The sequence below is a fragment of the Culex pipiens genome, chromosome 3 (assembly GCF_016801865.2).
Source record: "Culex pipiens pallens isolate TS chromosome 3, TS_CPP_V2, whole genome shotgun sequence".
In the NCBI taxonomy this organism is placed as follows: Eukaryota; Metazoa; Arthropoda; class Insecta; order Diptera; family Culicidae; genus Culex; species Culex pipiens.
The window spans coordinates 70,752,068-70,769,917 of NC_068939.1; the positions used below are offsets into that span (position 1 = coordinate 70,752,068).

The 17,850-nt window shown below is 32.9% G+C and overlaps 1 protein-coding gene across 4 annotated transcripts in view; it reads left to right on the plus strand.

Annotated features, from left to right (window-relative positions):
- Nucleotides 1-3,737: 3,737 nt before the first annotated feature.
- Nucleotides 3,738-17,850, plus strand: part of LOC120419991 (protein furry) — a 189,543-nt gene continuing 175,430 nt past the window's right edge. For all 4 annotated transcript variants that reach the window (XM_039582873.2, XM_039582875.2, XM_039582877.2 and 1 more), the window contains exon 1: nucleotides 3,738-3,959. In XM_039582873.2, the coding sequence (XP_039438807.1) occupies nucleotides 3,860-3,959 (100 nt within the window). In that variant the 5' untranslated portion in view covers nucleotides 3,738-3,859. The remainder of the gene's footprint in view (nucleotides 3,960-17,850) is intronic.

Consider the following 17,850-nt stretch of genomic DNA (forward strand, 5'->3'; position numbering starts at 1 on the left):
CCAATTGGGTACTAAAGCCTTATGCCAATTTTTATGTACAACGGTAAAAAACACGATTAAAAACCATTTGTGATCACTTTTTTTGTCATTTTAATGCAAAAAAAAAAATTTACAAGACAACATTTTTTCGATGGATCAACTATGGGCCCCTTGGAACGAGCTGTCAAGTAGGAGCTTTTCTGTCAAGAAGGACCGCGAGGTTAATTTTTCAAAATTGATTTGAAAATTCATTTTAAACTCTTTGTGGTCGTACAAAGGGTCATTGTACTCAGAAAAATAAGCTTTATCGCTGTAAACAATAATATCAGCAATCTAAGCTTCATTTTAGGACCCAATTAACCAAATTTCCAGTTTTTGCTTTTTGGGTGTTATTGAAACCGCCTTGAGTCAGGGGTATTAAAAAACACTAAAAAAGCAAAAACTAAAAATTTGGTTTATTGGACCTTTTCAAAAAAAAAAAAAAAAAAAAACCAGGAACATTCTAGCAGAGATTAAGAATCCTACTAGAACGATGGCACATTTCTGCTTGAATGCTGTAATAATATCAGGCTCTGTTAGAACTCTGCTAGAATCTTCCTAGAACTTCGTGAGTCAATCGTGAGCAAGATCGTGAGTGCATAAAAAAACTGTTCCATTAAAAAGATCCTTCGTTGTGTAATATTTATGAACATTTTTAAATTCATATGTTTGAAAGTTGTTGATACTACCATGCATTTATGGATCGAAATCATGGGTTTTTGTGATCATTAAAAGAATTTTGCTTAAAAAACTTTTCTCCCTAGACTTATATGTATACTTAAAAAAAGGAACCAATTTTTGAATTTGGATTGCCGTTGTTGCTTCCAGCGAACGATCTGTTAAACGATTTTTCTCTTTTCCCTTCTCTCGCTTCGCACCATTGTTCACTGACACACTCTTTCGCCGAAACGAATAGCGTGCTCCAAAATCAAAAATTTGATGAAATGACAAGATTACAAAAAAGAAGCGTATACACAATTTTACATAAAAGTCTCCATATTGACCATTGTCCTAAGTCCAATCCTTGTGAAGATACAGCGGTTTTAAAAATAAAAATGTTGAAAAAACGGGTTTTTTTGTGGTTTTTGGAAATTTCTAAATGACAGACTTGGTTTTTCAGTCTCGTAAATATTTTTAACGGAAAGCTCGTCCAATTTCCCATAAGTTTGCCTTTGACAGCATTTGAATTGGATGTATGGGCTTACAGATATAAACATAATTGCATTGCTTATAACTGAAAAAAGTGTATTTTTTTCAGTGTGGTAGAAACCTGGATAGTAAATAATTAATCGCTTAAGCTTGCGGAAATATTAAAATGAGTCAAATTAAAAAGCTGTCAAAGAAAAACTTCTGGGAAATCGTTAGAGCATTCATTCGAAATTATTTTCGAGACTGAATAATCAAATCTGTCATATAGAAATTGCCAAAAACTATCAAAAAACCTATTTTTTCAGCATTTTTATTTTTAAAACCGCTATAAATTCACAAGGATTGGACTTAGGACAGGGGTCAATATGTAGACTTTTATTTAAAATTGGGTACTAAAGCCCTATAAAAATACGATTAAAAACAATTTCTGATCACTTTTTTTCATTTTAATGCAAAAAAAAATTAGACAAGACAACATTTTTTCAATGGATCAAATATGGTCCCCTTGGAACAAGCTGCCAAGTAGGAGCTTTTCTGTCAAGAAGGAACGCGAGGTTAATTTTTCAAAATTAAATTTAAAAATCCATTTTAAACTCTTTGTGGTCGTACAAAGGGTCATTGTACTCAGAAAAATAAGCTTTATCGCTGTAAACAGTAATATCAGCAATCTAAGCTTCATTTTAGGAACCAATTGTCTAGGAAATCGATTCCCGCTATCGGTATTTGAACATTTTCACGTGTAGACCACTTTTCAGAAAAACAGTTTAAGTAAATAATTTTTGTATTTTTTTAGGAGATACATACTATCCTGCATTTTTCGTGAGTTTTTTTTGTAACAACTTAGGCTATTTCCTCAAAAATTGTGAGCGAAAAAAATCGTGACATCACCTTAAAATTTAACATTTAAAAAATATGAAAAATCTCATAGAAGTGGCGTGTATTTTTCTTTCAGTGTATTTTTTCAGAAAGTTGGTCAAATTGGGTCCTAAAATTAAGTTTGAATTTGTGATATTATTGTTCACAACGATAAAGCTTATTTTTCTGAGTACAATGACCCTTTGAACGACCGCAAATGATTTAAAATTGATTTTTAATTCAATTTCTAAAAATCAACTTCACGGCCCTTCTTGGCAGAAAAGGTCCTACTTGACAGCTCGTTCCAAGGGGGCCATAGTTGATCCATCGAAAAAATGTTGTCTTTGCAATAATTTTTTTTGCATTAAATTGAAAAAAAAGTGATCAGATATGGTTTTTAATCGTGTTTTTTACCGTTGTACATACAAATTGACATAGGGCTTTAGTACCCAATTTCCTACAAGTTTGTCTTTGACCACTTTTTGATACGATGCAAAGGCTGTGAGATACAGGAATTTTTAAATTACAAAATACAAAAATATTTAAATAACTTACACCCTTTTCAAATGTCATTTTCGAGTGCAACTGGCTCCATATACATAAAAATGGCTTATATAGGCCTAGGATAACATGTCTAAAAAATTTCATTGAAATCGGAGAGGGTCGCGACACAAAAGTTCCGCGGGCACAAAAGTTCCAGAGAAATTCTTGATTTGAGCTGGAATTGGGTCCTAAAATGAAGCTTAGATTGCTGATATTATTGTTTACAGCGATAAAGCTTATTTTTCTGAATAATTACCCTTTGTACGACCACAAAGAGTTTAAAATGGATTTTTAAATCAATTTTGAAAAATTAACCTCGCGGTCTTTCTTGACAGAAAAGCTCCTACTTGACAGCTTGTTCCAAGGGGACCATAGTTGATCCATCGAAAAAATGTTGTCTTGTCATTATTTTTTTTGCATTAAAATGAAAAAAAAAAGTGATCAGAAATGGTTTTTGATCGTGTTTTTTACCAAAGCAAAGCAATCCACTTTAACGACTCCCGGGTCTTTTGTGGTCTCTGTTGCAAGTTTCTGCTCATTTCTGGACGTCCGAAGGTTATGTGTGGTGAGTCACCCAAAACCTCTTTTACGCAAATGGACCGACGTTTTACTTCCCCATCCGATAGAAGGCCAGGAGGATAAGGCGGGAATCGAACCCGCGCCCCATAGCAACTTAGGGATCGGCAGCCGGAGCCGCTAACCACCGCGCCACGAGGTGTTTTTTACCGTTGTACATAATAATTGACATAGGGCTTTAGTACCCAATTGCTCAATATTCTCATGCAAACCCATTTTGTATGGCCAGTGTGCAAAATTGTATGGAGCAATGTATGGAAAACTTAGAATGTAAAATAGCTTTATATATTTGACACAGAGAATGCACGAATAAAGTTTCATCCAAATCCAAAAATATGAATAGAAAATCTCAAAAAAAAAATTGCTAAGTTTTCGAAAATTACTAGACTAAGTCTCTGGTTTAACTCTTAGGTACTTTAAAATGCATTTACTATGATGCTTTTTGTAAAAAAAAACCCCAAATTTTTAAATTTTAATGTTTTTACTGCCTTTCATTAATTTTTATTAAACATTGTTCAAAAAATAAACTTTTAAATTTTGACAAAATCGACAAACACCCTACTGGCAGCACTGTCCTGTGTTGTCATTCCTGGGCTTCTAACGGGACGGGAGAAAAGTATTTTTTTTGTTATCGATCGTGCGACGCGTGAAAAAGTGAAAATTTTCGTGTTTTGTGAGTGTTTTTCGGTGACTAAATTTAGCCCGCGATCAGTTCGCCATGCAGCGTTCCGTCGGCGAGGAACCGGACTGTCCGGAGAACGTGGAGGATGTCGGCCCGGACGGCGGCGGCGGCGGACCTGCTCCGGGTTTGTTTTCTGGTAAGCTTTCGGGGCTAGACTCTATTTTTTTTTTGTTTTCTTTGCTGCATAACAATGGAGAAAATGGGTGGATACTCTGGAAGAATTTGTTCCAATTTTGGAAGATTCAGAAGTTTAGAGCGATTGAATATGATTGCTCCAACTTTGTGAATAGGCAATCAAACGTCATAATTACCCCCCACTAGAGGGCGCTGAAACCGGGGGTGATGTTTTCATTATAACCTACAGCGAGTAAGTTGGTTTGAAATTTGAAATTGTTTTATTTCATCATAAAATCGACATTAATAGCAAATTATACCATTTTCAGGTAAGAAATAAATAGCTTAATTGATATAAACGAAAATATTTTTGTGATGGCCGATTTAACCTGTTCATTATCTGATTCAAAATAAGGGAATGTTTTAATCAACCAAACCCTAACTAATCAATTGAGAATGTAGATTATTCAAGTGAACAAATATTTTTTAAAGTCACTTCCACCATAAAAGCAAAGCGCTGCTTGAAAAATGGTAATTGGAATGATTTTCTAAATTTGCAATCTAACCTCATTCTCGCGTTTTCAATCCGGATCTCAGAATTTTCAATGAAAAAGTCAAATTAGCAAAAAAATCAAAAAGTCAATCGATAGAACTTTTTATTTCTTACCACCTGTTAACTTTTTTTTATTTCAAAAGATCAATTTTCTTTTAAAAAACATTAAAATAGTTTTCACTCGCCTTTGCACTTATTGTGCAAAAACGTAAACGTAACCTTGCACCAAAGTTCTCCTACTCGAATGTAGGTGGCGAATCGAGTTTTTAGCTTTGGTTTTGGGGGCCTATATAATTCTAACGAATCTACGAAGAGAAATCATGTTCCGGAAGAATGAAAACATCCGCACCAGAAAGTCATTGCACTTTGAGACTTGCGGTTGTTTTTCTTTTTTCTGGCGCTCCTCTACCGAATTTCCTCCAAATTCCGTTAGCTGGTCGTTCAATTTTATTCTGGTGCATCGATTTCGGGTTTGCTGTTTTGGAGAAGATCGATAGAGCTGCACTATTTTTAAACTCTCGTTATCTATAGCTAGCTATGAATCACTCTAGCCTTACATCTATCGCGGATGTCTACATCATCGTGGGTGCGCAATAAAAATTGTTTACATGCGCGTCATGCAATGGTTATAAAAACAAATTATTATTTTGCAATTTGTTTAAAAAATGATATTCTCTTGTGCTATGTACTTTACAAAAATCCAGAAAGCTTAATCGTTATTAAAAAAATGTTTAAGAAAAACTAGTAAAATCTTTGTAAAATCTATTGTAACCTATTCCTGAAACATGTTATAATCCCTTTCTTTTTTTAATCATCTGTCTAGTCTGGGCTATAATATTACTGCATTCCTTTTTTTTCTCAAAACATAAGAAATAATAATTAAACATATAGCCAAGTTGACTACAAAACCCCAATGAAAAAAAAAAGTATTAGCCGTGGTTTGCAATTTGCTCTTCGCTATTTAAACATTACAAACATTCAAAATAAAATATCTCAAACGGCTATGCGTTTTCATTCATTGAAGCTTGAAAAACATTATTTTACATGCGTTTCGTAATTTTGTTTAATAAAGAAAAAATGTTTATGTTTAAAAAAAAACTTAATTCACCTTTAGGTTTCCCCTTAACACGTTAAATTGTTACTCATTTCTTTCAATAGGGGTTTCAGATCTTCAATCTTTCTGGCACATCGGTAAGGACTTTTGATAACCTATCCAACGATAGTTCGCATGCTAAATCCAGACAATATCTTTATTTAAATATCTGAGACCCGTTTTATTTTTATTTTTTATAAAAAAACACGTAAGTGCTTATAAATTTTGATAGGGTTATCAGATTTTCAATATTTGGGCTCTTTGGAAAGGTCTTTTGATTACCCCTCTAATAGAGCGTCCAATTTCCCGTCCCGGGAAATTATTTCCCGGGAATTCCCGGGATTTCCCGTAAAAAAATATTTCCCGTTTCCCGAGAAATTTATAAATTTCCCGGGAACTCCCGAAATTCAAGCGGAAGTATAATTTTTTTTAACTTTTTGGACCTATTTTTTAAAATGCGCTAGTAAAAAAAAAAAAAAAAACTCAATTTAAGATTCAGATTAATTTCTGATAATAATACACCTAAACTATTACAATTCAGGTAAACTTTTTAAAGAATAATTGGATATAGAATAAAAAATATTTAAACCCTTTACCGCCAAAGCAAAATTGAGATTGTTTACGTTTTTGTTTACCATGATCAATTTAGATGAAAATTGAATTGGTATCATTAAATATTTCAAATAGGTTTTTGCAAGAAGAATGCTACAAGAATGTACAAAAAATACTAGAGATATTTTTCTTGATTTATTGTACGATTTGAGCTTTTAAAATAAAAAAAATATATATTTTCTTGCAGTTGTATGAATTTTTACATTGATCTTGACACTTATTTTAACCATTAAAGTCGCTGTTTTATTAAATTTTGATGCAAAATATGATTTAAAACCAAGATTAGAACAATTTTCAATAAATTTAAAATTTCCCGGGAATTCCCGGGATTTCCCGGGAAATCGGTTGAAAATTTCCCGTTTCCCGGGAAATTTGTAACCCCGGGAAATTGGACGCTCTACCCTCTAACGATGGGTCGCATGACAGATTCCGACAACATTTTCTGAGATCCGGCCTCTAATAAGTGTTAAATTAACACTTAAGTACTCATAACTTTTGATAGGATTATCAGATCTTCAGTGTTTTGGGCGCATTGGAAAGATCTTTTGAATACCCTTCCATCGATGGGTCGCATGATAGATCCGAACAACGTTTTTATCAAAATATTTGAGATCCGGCATCTAAAAAGTGTATAAATAAATAATAAGTCCCTATAAGTTTAGATAGGGTTGTCAGATCTTAAATGTTTTGAACTCGTTAGAAAGGTTAGGTGAGGAAGGCAAAACCCTAAAACTTCACATTTTATAATCCTATATCATGTCGATAAAATCTATTTCCACTAGAAATTTACACTGAATTATCTGCATTTTTCAAAATATTGTAATGAACAATATCTTCAACAATTAGTGCTAAAATTGCCATGCATTTTTTAATTAGTGCTTCCAACATGTTTATAATCTTGTGGAGTGTTTGAATTTTAAAAAATACAACAAAGTTTCAATTCTCTGAGGACTACTCAGTAAAGAGCTATTCGACAATACATTATTTTGAATTTCGCCGCATTTCACGGTGTTTTCAAAATTTTACGGATTATGGGGCTTCCGCAATATAGCGAAAAATCATTAGACCTAACAATCATGACTAGAATCTTAGCTTTTACAGATAAAATATATTTTTTTCAATTATTTTACTTCTATTACTATTGACGTTTGAAAAATCCATATGGAAAGTCATGTAAAGTTTATTAAATATTTCCAAATCTTTATAAACATTGTAGGCACAAAAATTGAGTTTTGGTCACCATCATCATGAGGCGAATTGGGACAGCTGTTTAAGCCTTGATACTGCACAACTTTTGGATATTTTTGATTAGTTTTGGATAGAACAGATACAAAACAATGCATCGTTTTCCAAATTTCACGCTTTTAATTAATCTAATAACAGCTGTTCTTATTCAGACTGTAGTCCCGATTCGCCCCAGTTGGCGGTACAAGTCTTTCATTAATTCGAAGCCACGAGTACGCCTAACCGTTCCGGATTCTATACATTCATACAAACCAGCCCGCGAGCCGCGGTTTGGTGACCACTAGCCTTAATCTAATCTAATATAATCGAACACAAGCGCAGCCAGTCCGAAGAAAGCATCCTGGAAGAACTTGTGGTTAGATTACGCCCCAAGTTCTTTCTTGTCAATATTTATAATTGCAGTACATTTGAGTTACCTCGAAAATGTATAGCAAAAATTAAAGCGGCCAGGCCTACTGCGTTGCATTAACCGCAGAGACAGATTCTGTGAACGGATCACATTTCACAGAATCATCAGGGGAGGAAGGACATACCGTACCAAACGCTCCGAATCAGTTGTGGTGTGGTGTGTTAGTGTAAATTTGGCAGATAATAATATTTAGAGGCGGGGGGGGGGGGGGGGTTGGGAGGGGGAGGAAATGAGGATAGGAGAAAGGGAAGGTGGGAAAGGGATAATATGGATATATCATTTGATCAATAGAATATTATATAAAATAAGGGAAAAAAAAACTTCTATCAAATAATGATAGATAAAATGGATAGATCTCACAAACTCCTGGGTCCAACTCGATATACACTCAAACCCCGTTGGTTTGACACCAACTGTTGTCAAACGAACGGGGTCACTTTTTAGTTTGACACCCTTCTTACACGGAGTTCACACACCCTACTAAACGTTTGTTTCGATAGTGTGCGTGAGCGCCGTGTAAAGAGTGACAGTTCGTCACTTTTTAGTTTGACTTTGACCAACCAACGGGGTACAAACTAAAAAAGTGTCAAACGAAAAAGTGACCAACCACCGGGGGTTGAGTGTAACCGGAAAGTGTTGTTCCACAACGCCTTGATTGTTGCTCTTGGAAAACAGGCTGTTATCTCCACAATCCTCCCCATCAGCTGGAAAGACTTCTAATCCGAAAAAAAAAAACTATTGGCACTACGCCCCCCGGGGCATGGCCTTCCTCTAACGTGGGATTTCTGCTCCAGCGCCTCTGACGAGACAGGAGAAACCGGGACCGACGTTTTACTTCACCATCCGATAGAAGCTCAGTGGATAAGGCGGGAATCGAACCCGCGTCTCATAGCATCATCGGGATCGGCAGCCGAAGCCGCTACCCCTGCGCCACGAGACTTCTAATCCACCGGAACCGAAAAACCGCCAGAAAAGTTTCACTGCAGCAGAAGTCCATCGTAAAAGCAACTGCACCGGAACAGCAGGAACCAGGAACCAATCCACATTGAAAGCGATCCACCAGAACTGAACTCCACTCGTAAATGAACTACACCGGAACTTTACTCCAACGGAAAACTTTTAAAAAATCTTGAGGAAAATCCACTTCTTTGAAAAGAGAAAAAAAAAACGCCAGCGAAAAAAACTTTCCGTCCGAACACGCGCGTAGGTTGCTTCGATAATTTGATTGGAAAAAATGCCAATTAAAATGAATTAAAATATTTTTTAACACTTTGTCGGATTAGGGGCAAAACAGATATTCGCCTACTTAATACGGTATTTGACGTATTGATCACAGGGTAAATAAGATCTATTTCTTTTTTCGAAAATGTTTTATTTAATTATTTTTGAAATCAAATTTACAACTCCAATACTTCTAACTTACGTGAAATTGTCCGAGGATTCCGAATATGACAAAATTGAGACCAAAAAGTGCCGTCTTCTTGGCATACAGGGCAAAAACTAACGTTGTAAAATGTTTGTTATAGAAAAATCGAAAAACTATGAGAAAAACTGCGATTGGCCAAAAAGTTAGTACCGTAGGCTTATAGTGCATGAAATTACCTATCTTTTGACCTATGGGAGTATGGGTGTTGGAGGCTGTTGCAAAAAGATATTAAGGTTTTAAAAAAATCCATTTTTAACAGTAATTTGCAAAAGCTATGAGAAAAAGTTAAACCAATCCTGGATGTCTATGGCACATTTTGAAGTGCTTCAAAAGACCTTTCGAATACATCTAAGAGAGTTGGAATTGATGAAGTTTTACGCAAATGGGAGCAATTTTAAGATTTTTAATGTTTTTTCGACCTCAAACTTCAAAGCCCGTTTTACCCCACTTCCCTTTGTCGTAGAGAGCACATATTTGGCATGAGTTCATCTCATGTATAGACAAACAAACGCTGAAAGTTTCATCCAAATCGGAGCACCTCGATACGACCTCTAGAACAAACCGAGCAATATTTACAAATACTGCCTCTTAAGTACAAAATAAGGCTTAGGGTTTATTTTAAGGCTCATTTTATCAAAATGCTATTTTTCCTAGATCAGTAGTGTCCCTACCAATGACTTGCACCTATTATAAAGTATGATTTAACTCTTGGTTATTTTTGTTGAGAGCTTTTAAAAAATCTTGTTTTATGTGGGGCAAGTGTACCAAATGGATTTTTAATATGGAAAAAAATACGAATTGCTGCAACAACATATTTTATTGGGAAAAAAATACATAAAAGTACATAAAAACAGATAAACAATTGTTGAAAAAAATGTCCATTCAAAATATAGCGATATTATGAAAATTTACTATTTATCTTCTAACTAATATTTTTTTTCGTAAAAACGATCAATTTTTTTAGTAAACTATTGTTATTTAATCTAAAAATGAAAGAAACGTTTCAAATACATTCTAATCTGATGTATCTAAGTGATAACAGTTCAATAGTTAGCAAATTAACATGTTGTTTCATGCATTGTTCCTCTTGCCCCACTAGTTCATTAGAACGTACGGAAAATCAAAAATTTTAAAATAAATTTGTACATTAAAAAACAGGATTTTTTAAAAACTTGTTCTATCAAAGTCTTAGTCAAGACCTGGAATAAGATGAATATAAAAAAATCCGACTGATTTTTTAACGTTTTAGTGGGTTATAACGTGAATTTCCTTAGCTTGTTACACTTGCCCCACTTTCCCCTATTTGAGTGCAAATTTGTCAACAGTTTTGGAACTGTTTGACAGTTTCCATGAGTGTTTTAGCCTGTTCCAAACATTACCTTTACTTCAATGGAAAATTAAGTTCTTGACAAACTTTTTGACAAATATGGCAACTCTCACAACGTTATTTCGTCAAGTTTGTAACCAAAGTTTACCGCAATGCAAACTCACTTTTAAAAAGCTTACCGTGCATGTTGTGTTCCAGTTTATGCTTCAAAATCGTGAAATTTTTCTAACGACTACATTTTTCCATGATTTTTTTTTTTTTTTTTTTTTTTTTTTTTTTTTTTTTTTTTTTTTTTTTTTTTTTTTTTTTTTTTTTTTTTTTTTTGTATTAGTGGCAAATGGGCAGTATTCATGATTGCTGAGAGTCGCAGGACTCTCGCCCTTTGCTATTAGTAAGTATCCAGCAAAGCAAAGTGTATAGCATGCATTTGATACTGTCAACTCCCATTCGGCTGTGTTCTCGTCGCTGTCATGTTGTAAACTGGAGCCGAGGGGGGTCCTGTTGTGAATTCTAGTTGGAGGTGGTCCGAAGATCATTGAAGAAGGTAGAATTCGCCATCACCCAAGACACGAAGGCACGAAGGATAGACCATGTCTTGGGGGGTGAAAGGATGATAGGATTTAGTGATAATACCACAATTTTAATATTTGTCTTTCTCTCTTATTTCAGACAAAATGTCTGGTCCGAATCCAAGGTGTTGCAGAAATCTTCCACTATACAGAAGGGGTCTTCCTTCTATCATTTCCTGTATTTTGAAAAAAGGTGGTGCCCCGAATGTGGACATATAGCTTATCACATTTACTCCATACGGTGTGAACGTGACATGCTGTATGTTTGCAATTGGTGCATTGGCTATTTTCAAAACAAGATAGATGTTTACTATTCTTTTAAGATACATTTTAGTAAAATCTAAAATCTATCCATCTATTTATTTTGCTATTGCTATAACTTGTCCCTTACCTCACAAACTTTAACTACTCTATTCTTCAAACTTGGAATCGCAATACATTATTGTAGAAATGTATCTGCTGAAAAAAATTGGTAAGAAATTTGGGCATAACTGTTATTAATATGATTAAAGGTACGTTCAATCTGTTTTATTATATATATTAACTATTCTAGTTTGCTTGTCTTGTCCCATATTTCACAACTTCAGTTGTTTTCTTGTAAACTTCTCGTTACAAGTTGGTATTTCTGTCTAGTTGCAAAATAAGGTTTCTTTATTCTTTCTTTCTGTGTTAGTCTGTTCCAATGTTCGATTTTATTTTACATTGTACTTATCCCATTTTTTCTCTTTTTCTCTTTCATGTACCTTGCGAGCATACGATGACCGAAAAAGTCATTGTATCAGCCAACACACGTGTATTTTTCACAAAGCCGCGAAACAGAACAAGTATTTTTATAAGTGCGTGAATAACAATCGGTCGTTGAAGCTCAAAAAATGTGAGAACAATATCGCGCCGTGGTTCAGTGATAATAAGGCGAAGAAATTAGACGAAGATTCCGCATGAAGAATATAGCGGAAATTATGTGTTAATTGCACAATGAGTGAAGGTTTGAAGTTGACACTATCAAAAGGGAATGGTAAGATGCAATAGTAATATTGCTAGGTTTGATAGTGTCAAAAGGTAAGATTAAGGAATAAGGATTATATGAAACTATATTGTCATAATTATTGTATTCACTGAAATATCTATCCGCTTTCTACCCCCAATGTGTCCTGCACTGGGGGTGCCTGGGGTAACTTCGAGTTGACCTGGGCCGCCCGAGGAATTATGTCGTAGGTGGTTCGTGTACTTCTCACTCACCTCTCCTCGCGGCAAGGTTTTCCGTAGGTCTACACTCGAACATGCAACATGGGACAGCATGAATCTTCAGCTGAAGCCGGACGAATGTATTCCGAAATTACAGAATTACAGACTACATTTTTCCATGACTTTTTTAACGATTTAACTGCCCGTATTTACGTCCGATGGCTTCAACGACTTCGACTGTGATGTGCTAACGACGCGAAAATGGCAGAAAAATTCAAATTACCGCGGTAAACGATGATGGTCCGTCCGTCCGCCGCGCTGTGTACTCCGCTCATATTCACATATAAGCTGTACTGTTAGTATGCCTCTATATTCCGATAGATATGAATGATGAACGCAAACGAGGTGTTTTCTCTTCCCGTCCCATACATTTCTAGAAGGAGAAAAAAAACGTGGATAATTCTGGCTTGTATGCTGTAAATATAGAAAAAAATAGAAAAATGAAAAATCACGACTCGCGGGTCATCTGCTCTGGGCAGAGGTTCCAAAATTTGCGAAATATCAGCGACCCTAATTTATCATAATCTGACATCTTTTGACGGGGTTGCCTAAACTTAGATCAATTATAACTCTTCTAAAAAGTCTTTTAAAAAACAAACAGATTATGGGTTTTGGTGGAATTTTATTTAAATTTTATTTATTATATCAAACATTTTAAACATTAAAAAGTTTGCAAAGCAGGGTTGCCAAATCTTTATTTTATGACAAGTTGTAAAGTTTTTTTTTGTTCAAATCTAGAGTTTTTATTGAAAAGGTCCTATAACCACATAACCTAAACGCAATAGCTTATAGGACCTTTAAAAAAACTCTAGAAACAAGATAGTAATTGTACAAAATTTTAACATTCAATTTTATTTTGAATTTTTTTTCCACATGAGTACTCACAAGTTTAAACAGGGTTGCCAGAACTTCAGTATAAGATTCTGTAAAACTTTTTTTTTAATTTTGAAACTTTAATGATAAACTAAATTGCACTAGTTCGGTCCGAGGCTTGAGAACCACTGGAAAGCCGTCAAGACAGGACAGGACGACGACGGCGGCGGAAGCAACCGAAACAGCAGACGGAAGTGTGTGTTTGTTGTTGGTAAGATATGGCCATCTTTCGCTTCCTCGAGCGCCGCGGCGGTGGCAAAATTGAGCTCCCATTTAGTGTGAGAAACGATCGCGACCGATTAAGAGAGAAGATTTAGTGCCTTTCGCGGAGATCGCGGCCGCCGTGCGTTGATCGACCCTACCCGGAAAGCGGGGGAAACCTTTGTTGTGTCCCCTTACACGTAATCACCCTAACCTTTTGGGTGGGGGGAGAGGGTGGCTTCCGAAATAAAACTCGGTGACGTAAGAATTGTTGTGGTGCTTACGTCACTTGGTGAGATGGTGCTAAACAGCTGTTTGGTTTGTTGGTTGGCTGAGTAGGAACAAACGAGGAGTGTGACACACGACTGTTTCAAGCGTTTTTGGTTGTTTTGTTGTCTGGTTTGTTGTTTTTGTCACCTGTAGACAGAGCGGCGTAGCACGTGACGTTGCGATTTGGCTAGGGTTGTGGCGTGAACAATGTTACAAGGGTGCGATTTTTAGCAATAACATCGCGATCTAACTTTTTATGAGACCAAAGTTTGACACTTTTGCATCAACTTCCCAAATTATTAAAAATTCTTAAAATTTCTTAAAAATTCTATTTTTTTTTTAATTTATAAAAATTTCTAAAAATTCTTAAAATTTCTTAAAAATTCTTAAAAATTCTTAAAAATACTTAAAAATTCTTAAAAATTCTTTAAAAATTTTAATTTTTAAAAATTCTTAAACATTCTTTAAAATTTATTAAAATTCTTAAAAAATATTAAAAATTCTTAAAAATTCTTAAAAATTCTTATAGAATTCTTTAAAATTGTAAAAATTTGTTAAAAATTCTTTAAAAATATTATAATTTCTTTAAAATTCCAGAGTTTTTTTTTTTTTATAAGGTCCAATAAACTATTGTCTTTTATATGTTTATAGGACCTATAAAAAAACTCTAGAATTCTTCAAACTTCTTCAAAATTCTAATTTTTTTTTTATTTTTTTCAGATTTTAAAAAATTCTTAAAAATTCTTTAAAAATCTTATTTTATTAAAATTTAAAATTCTTGAAATTTATTTATTTCTGTTTTTTTTAAATTTCTTAAAAAATATGTTTTTTTCAAATTCTTGAAAATCCCTAAACATTGAAAAAAATATGAAATAATTTTTAAATTCTTAAAATTTTTAAACAATACTTCAAAATTCATAAAAAAATAATACTTCTTAAAAATTCTTAAAATTTATTAATAATTTCTTAAACATTCTTGAACATTCTTAAAAATTCTTAATTTTTTTTTAAATTGTTTAAAATTGTTAAAAAAATTAAATTGTTTAAAATTGTGTAAAATTGTGTAAAATTGTGTAAAATTGTTTAAAATTGTTTAAAATTGTTTAAAATTGTTATATTTTTTAAATTGTTTGAAATTGTTTAAAATTGTTAAAAAAAATTTAAAATTGTTAAATTTTTTTAAAAATTGTTTAAAATTGTTTAAAATTGTTTAAAATTGTTTAAAATTGTTTCAAATCGTTTAAAATTGTTTAAAATTGTTTAAAGTTGTTCAAAAAATTGTATAAAATTGTTTAAAATTGTTAAAAATTGTTTAAAATGGTTTAAAATTGCTTAAATTTGTTGCAGGCCAAGGGTGCATGATACTGATGATACTCGTCAGTTGACACACCTAGGCGAGGAACATCCCGGAAGGAGCCCAACTACATCCGTAGTGCTGTTTGGACAAAACAGCATGGCTCTGGTTCCTTGCAAGTGTCCTATTTTCTTACCTCCACGTTGGCTTGGTTTAGTCATCATGATGACAAGGTGTAACCTAGCTGGTGGCCTGTGGAAACGACTCGTAAACCTTTGACCAGCGAGGGTCAGAGTAGAGACGGCTAGAAGAAAGGGGCGCGTCAATGTGGGAAAGGGAAGTAATTTGTGATTGTAGACGGTATTGTTTTGATTCGCAGTATGTTGAGTCAACTGCTGTGGATGTACTTGAACATCGCAGAACGGGGTTTCTCTACTTTCCATTTCAGCTAACAGCTATCTTCTGTTTATTTTGTTTCACTGATTTTCTAAATCGGCTTCTGTTTACTATCCTTCATTTGATTTCGATTTTACTTATTTGATTCTCTTATTTCTCAACGCTTTCCCACTCTAATTCACCAATTGATGCTGCTGTAACAAACTGTCTGCTTCCCCTTAATTTGGCAGCGATGTCAATTTTGTTTTGTTTATCATGTGCCTTTTCTTTTCTTTATTTATCTATTTGAATAATTTCTCAACTTCCCTGTAAATTGCCCTCAATACAATCTAAGCTTGTTTGTTAATTTCTTTATCTACTTCATAAATTACTATCTTTCTTTTACTATTGATTCATTACATTGTATATTTCCTTCACTGTCCATTGTTTTGAAACTTCACCTTTTTCTTAAGCAAGTGAGGTTCGAGCCCTTACTCAATTTATGGAATGATTAAAGGATTAACACAAATATTACTATTGTACTTTTGAAAAACTTTTCTAAACTGCTTAGGACCAAAATATTGTAACAAAACACCGCGACAAAAGAAATAGCAACAGATAAACACGACTCAACACTAGGAAAGATTTCAGGAGAAAACAAAACACAGTTAATAACAATTAGTTTTTGAATTCAAACTAAAAATAAAACAGTTTTTGCTTTAATGAAAATTGATAGGCACACTATAAATGGTTAGGCGCTTATACTTACATCAAACCCTACGTAATGTACCACCCCCGGCCGAGTTAAAATGCGTAACCGGAAAAGAAGGTGTGCATGCCTGGCACGAACACTCAAAACGTGTTCTAGCGTGTTGCTCGTACTGACTCAGAGCAAGGGTGAGATGTAGGTGTAAGGGCAGTGCGTGTTCGTCGGGAACCTGGTGCATAAGATCGGTCAAGGCCCGTTCTTACACTGAAAATTGCGAATTGCGAATTGCGAAATTGCTTAAATTTGTTTAAATTTGTTTTAGATTGTATAAAATTGTTTTAAAATGCTCAAAATTGTTTAAAATTGTTTAAATTAGTTTAAAACTGTGTATTTTTTTAAATTGTTTAAAATTGTTTAAAAATGTTTAAAATTGTTTAAAAATGTTTAAAATTGTTTAAAATTGTTTTAAATTGTTTAAAATTTTTTAAAATTGTTTAAAATTGTTAATTTTTTTTAAATTGTTTAAAATTGTTTGAAATTGTTTAAAATTGTTAAAAATTGTTAAAAATTGTTAAAAATTGTTAAAAATTGTAAAAAAAATTAAAAATTGTTTCAAATCATTTAAAATTGTTTAAAATTGTTTAAAGTTGTTTAAAATTGTATCAAATTGTTTTTGCAATTCCGTCGTGAAACTACTAACTTTTCCTGTCATTCTTGAACGACGAAATAGCCTACTTTTCTGTAGAAAAATAACAGAATCGAATAGCAACACTTTTCAAAATAAATGCTGAAAAGTTCTACTTTTCAGCACTGAAATGGGTGCTGAAAAGTTGAACTTTTCACCACTTGTTTCGAAAAGTAACACTTTTCAACATTTTTTTGATTTAAACGATTTATTGACAAAATACATGAAAATTCGACTTAAAATTTCACTCAATGGGTGTTTTTCGAAATTGCAAAAAATGTTGTATGGAACTCGTTGCAAAACTTGATTTTTTCAGCACTCGTCGTATTTATCCAACTCGGTGAACCTCGTTGGATAAATGTACGACTCGTGCTGAAAAAATCCTCTTTTTGCAACTTGTTGCATAAACTACTATTAAAATTGTTTAAAATTGTTTAAAATTGTTTAAAATTGTTTCAAATTGTTTAGAATTGTTTAAAATTGTTTAAAATTGTTTAAAATTGTTTAAAATTGCTTAAAATTGTTTAAATTTGTTTAGATTGTTTAAAATTGTTTTAAATTGTATAAAATTGTATTAAACTGTTCAAAATTGTTTAAAATTGTTTAAAATAGTTTAAAACTGTGTATTTTTTTTTAAATTGTTTAAAATTGTTTAAAAATGTTTAAAATTGTTTAAAATTGTTTAAAATTGTTTAAAATTGTATAAAATTGTTTAAAATTGTTTAAAAATGTTTAAAGTTGTTTAAAAATGTTTAAAGTTGTTTAAAATTGTTTGAAATTGTTTAAAATTGTTTAATATTTTTAAATTGTTTAAAATTGTTTAAAATTGCTTAAAATTGTTTAAAATTGTTTTAAATTGTTTAAAATTGTTTAAAATTGTTTAAAATTGTTATTTTTTTTAATTGTTTAAAATTGTTTGAAATTGTTTAAAATTGTTAAAAAAAAATTTAAATTTGTTTAAAATTGTTTAAAATTGTTTAAAATTGTTTTAAATTGTTTAAAATTGTTTAAAATTGTTTAAAATTGT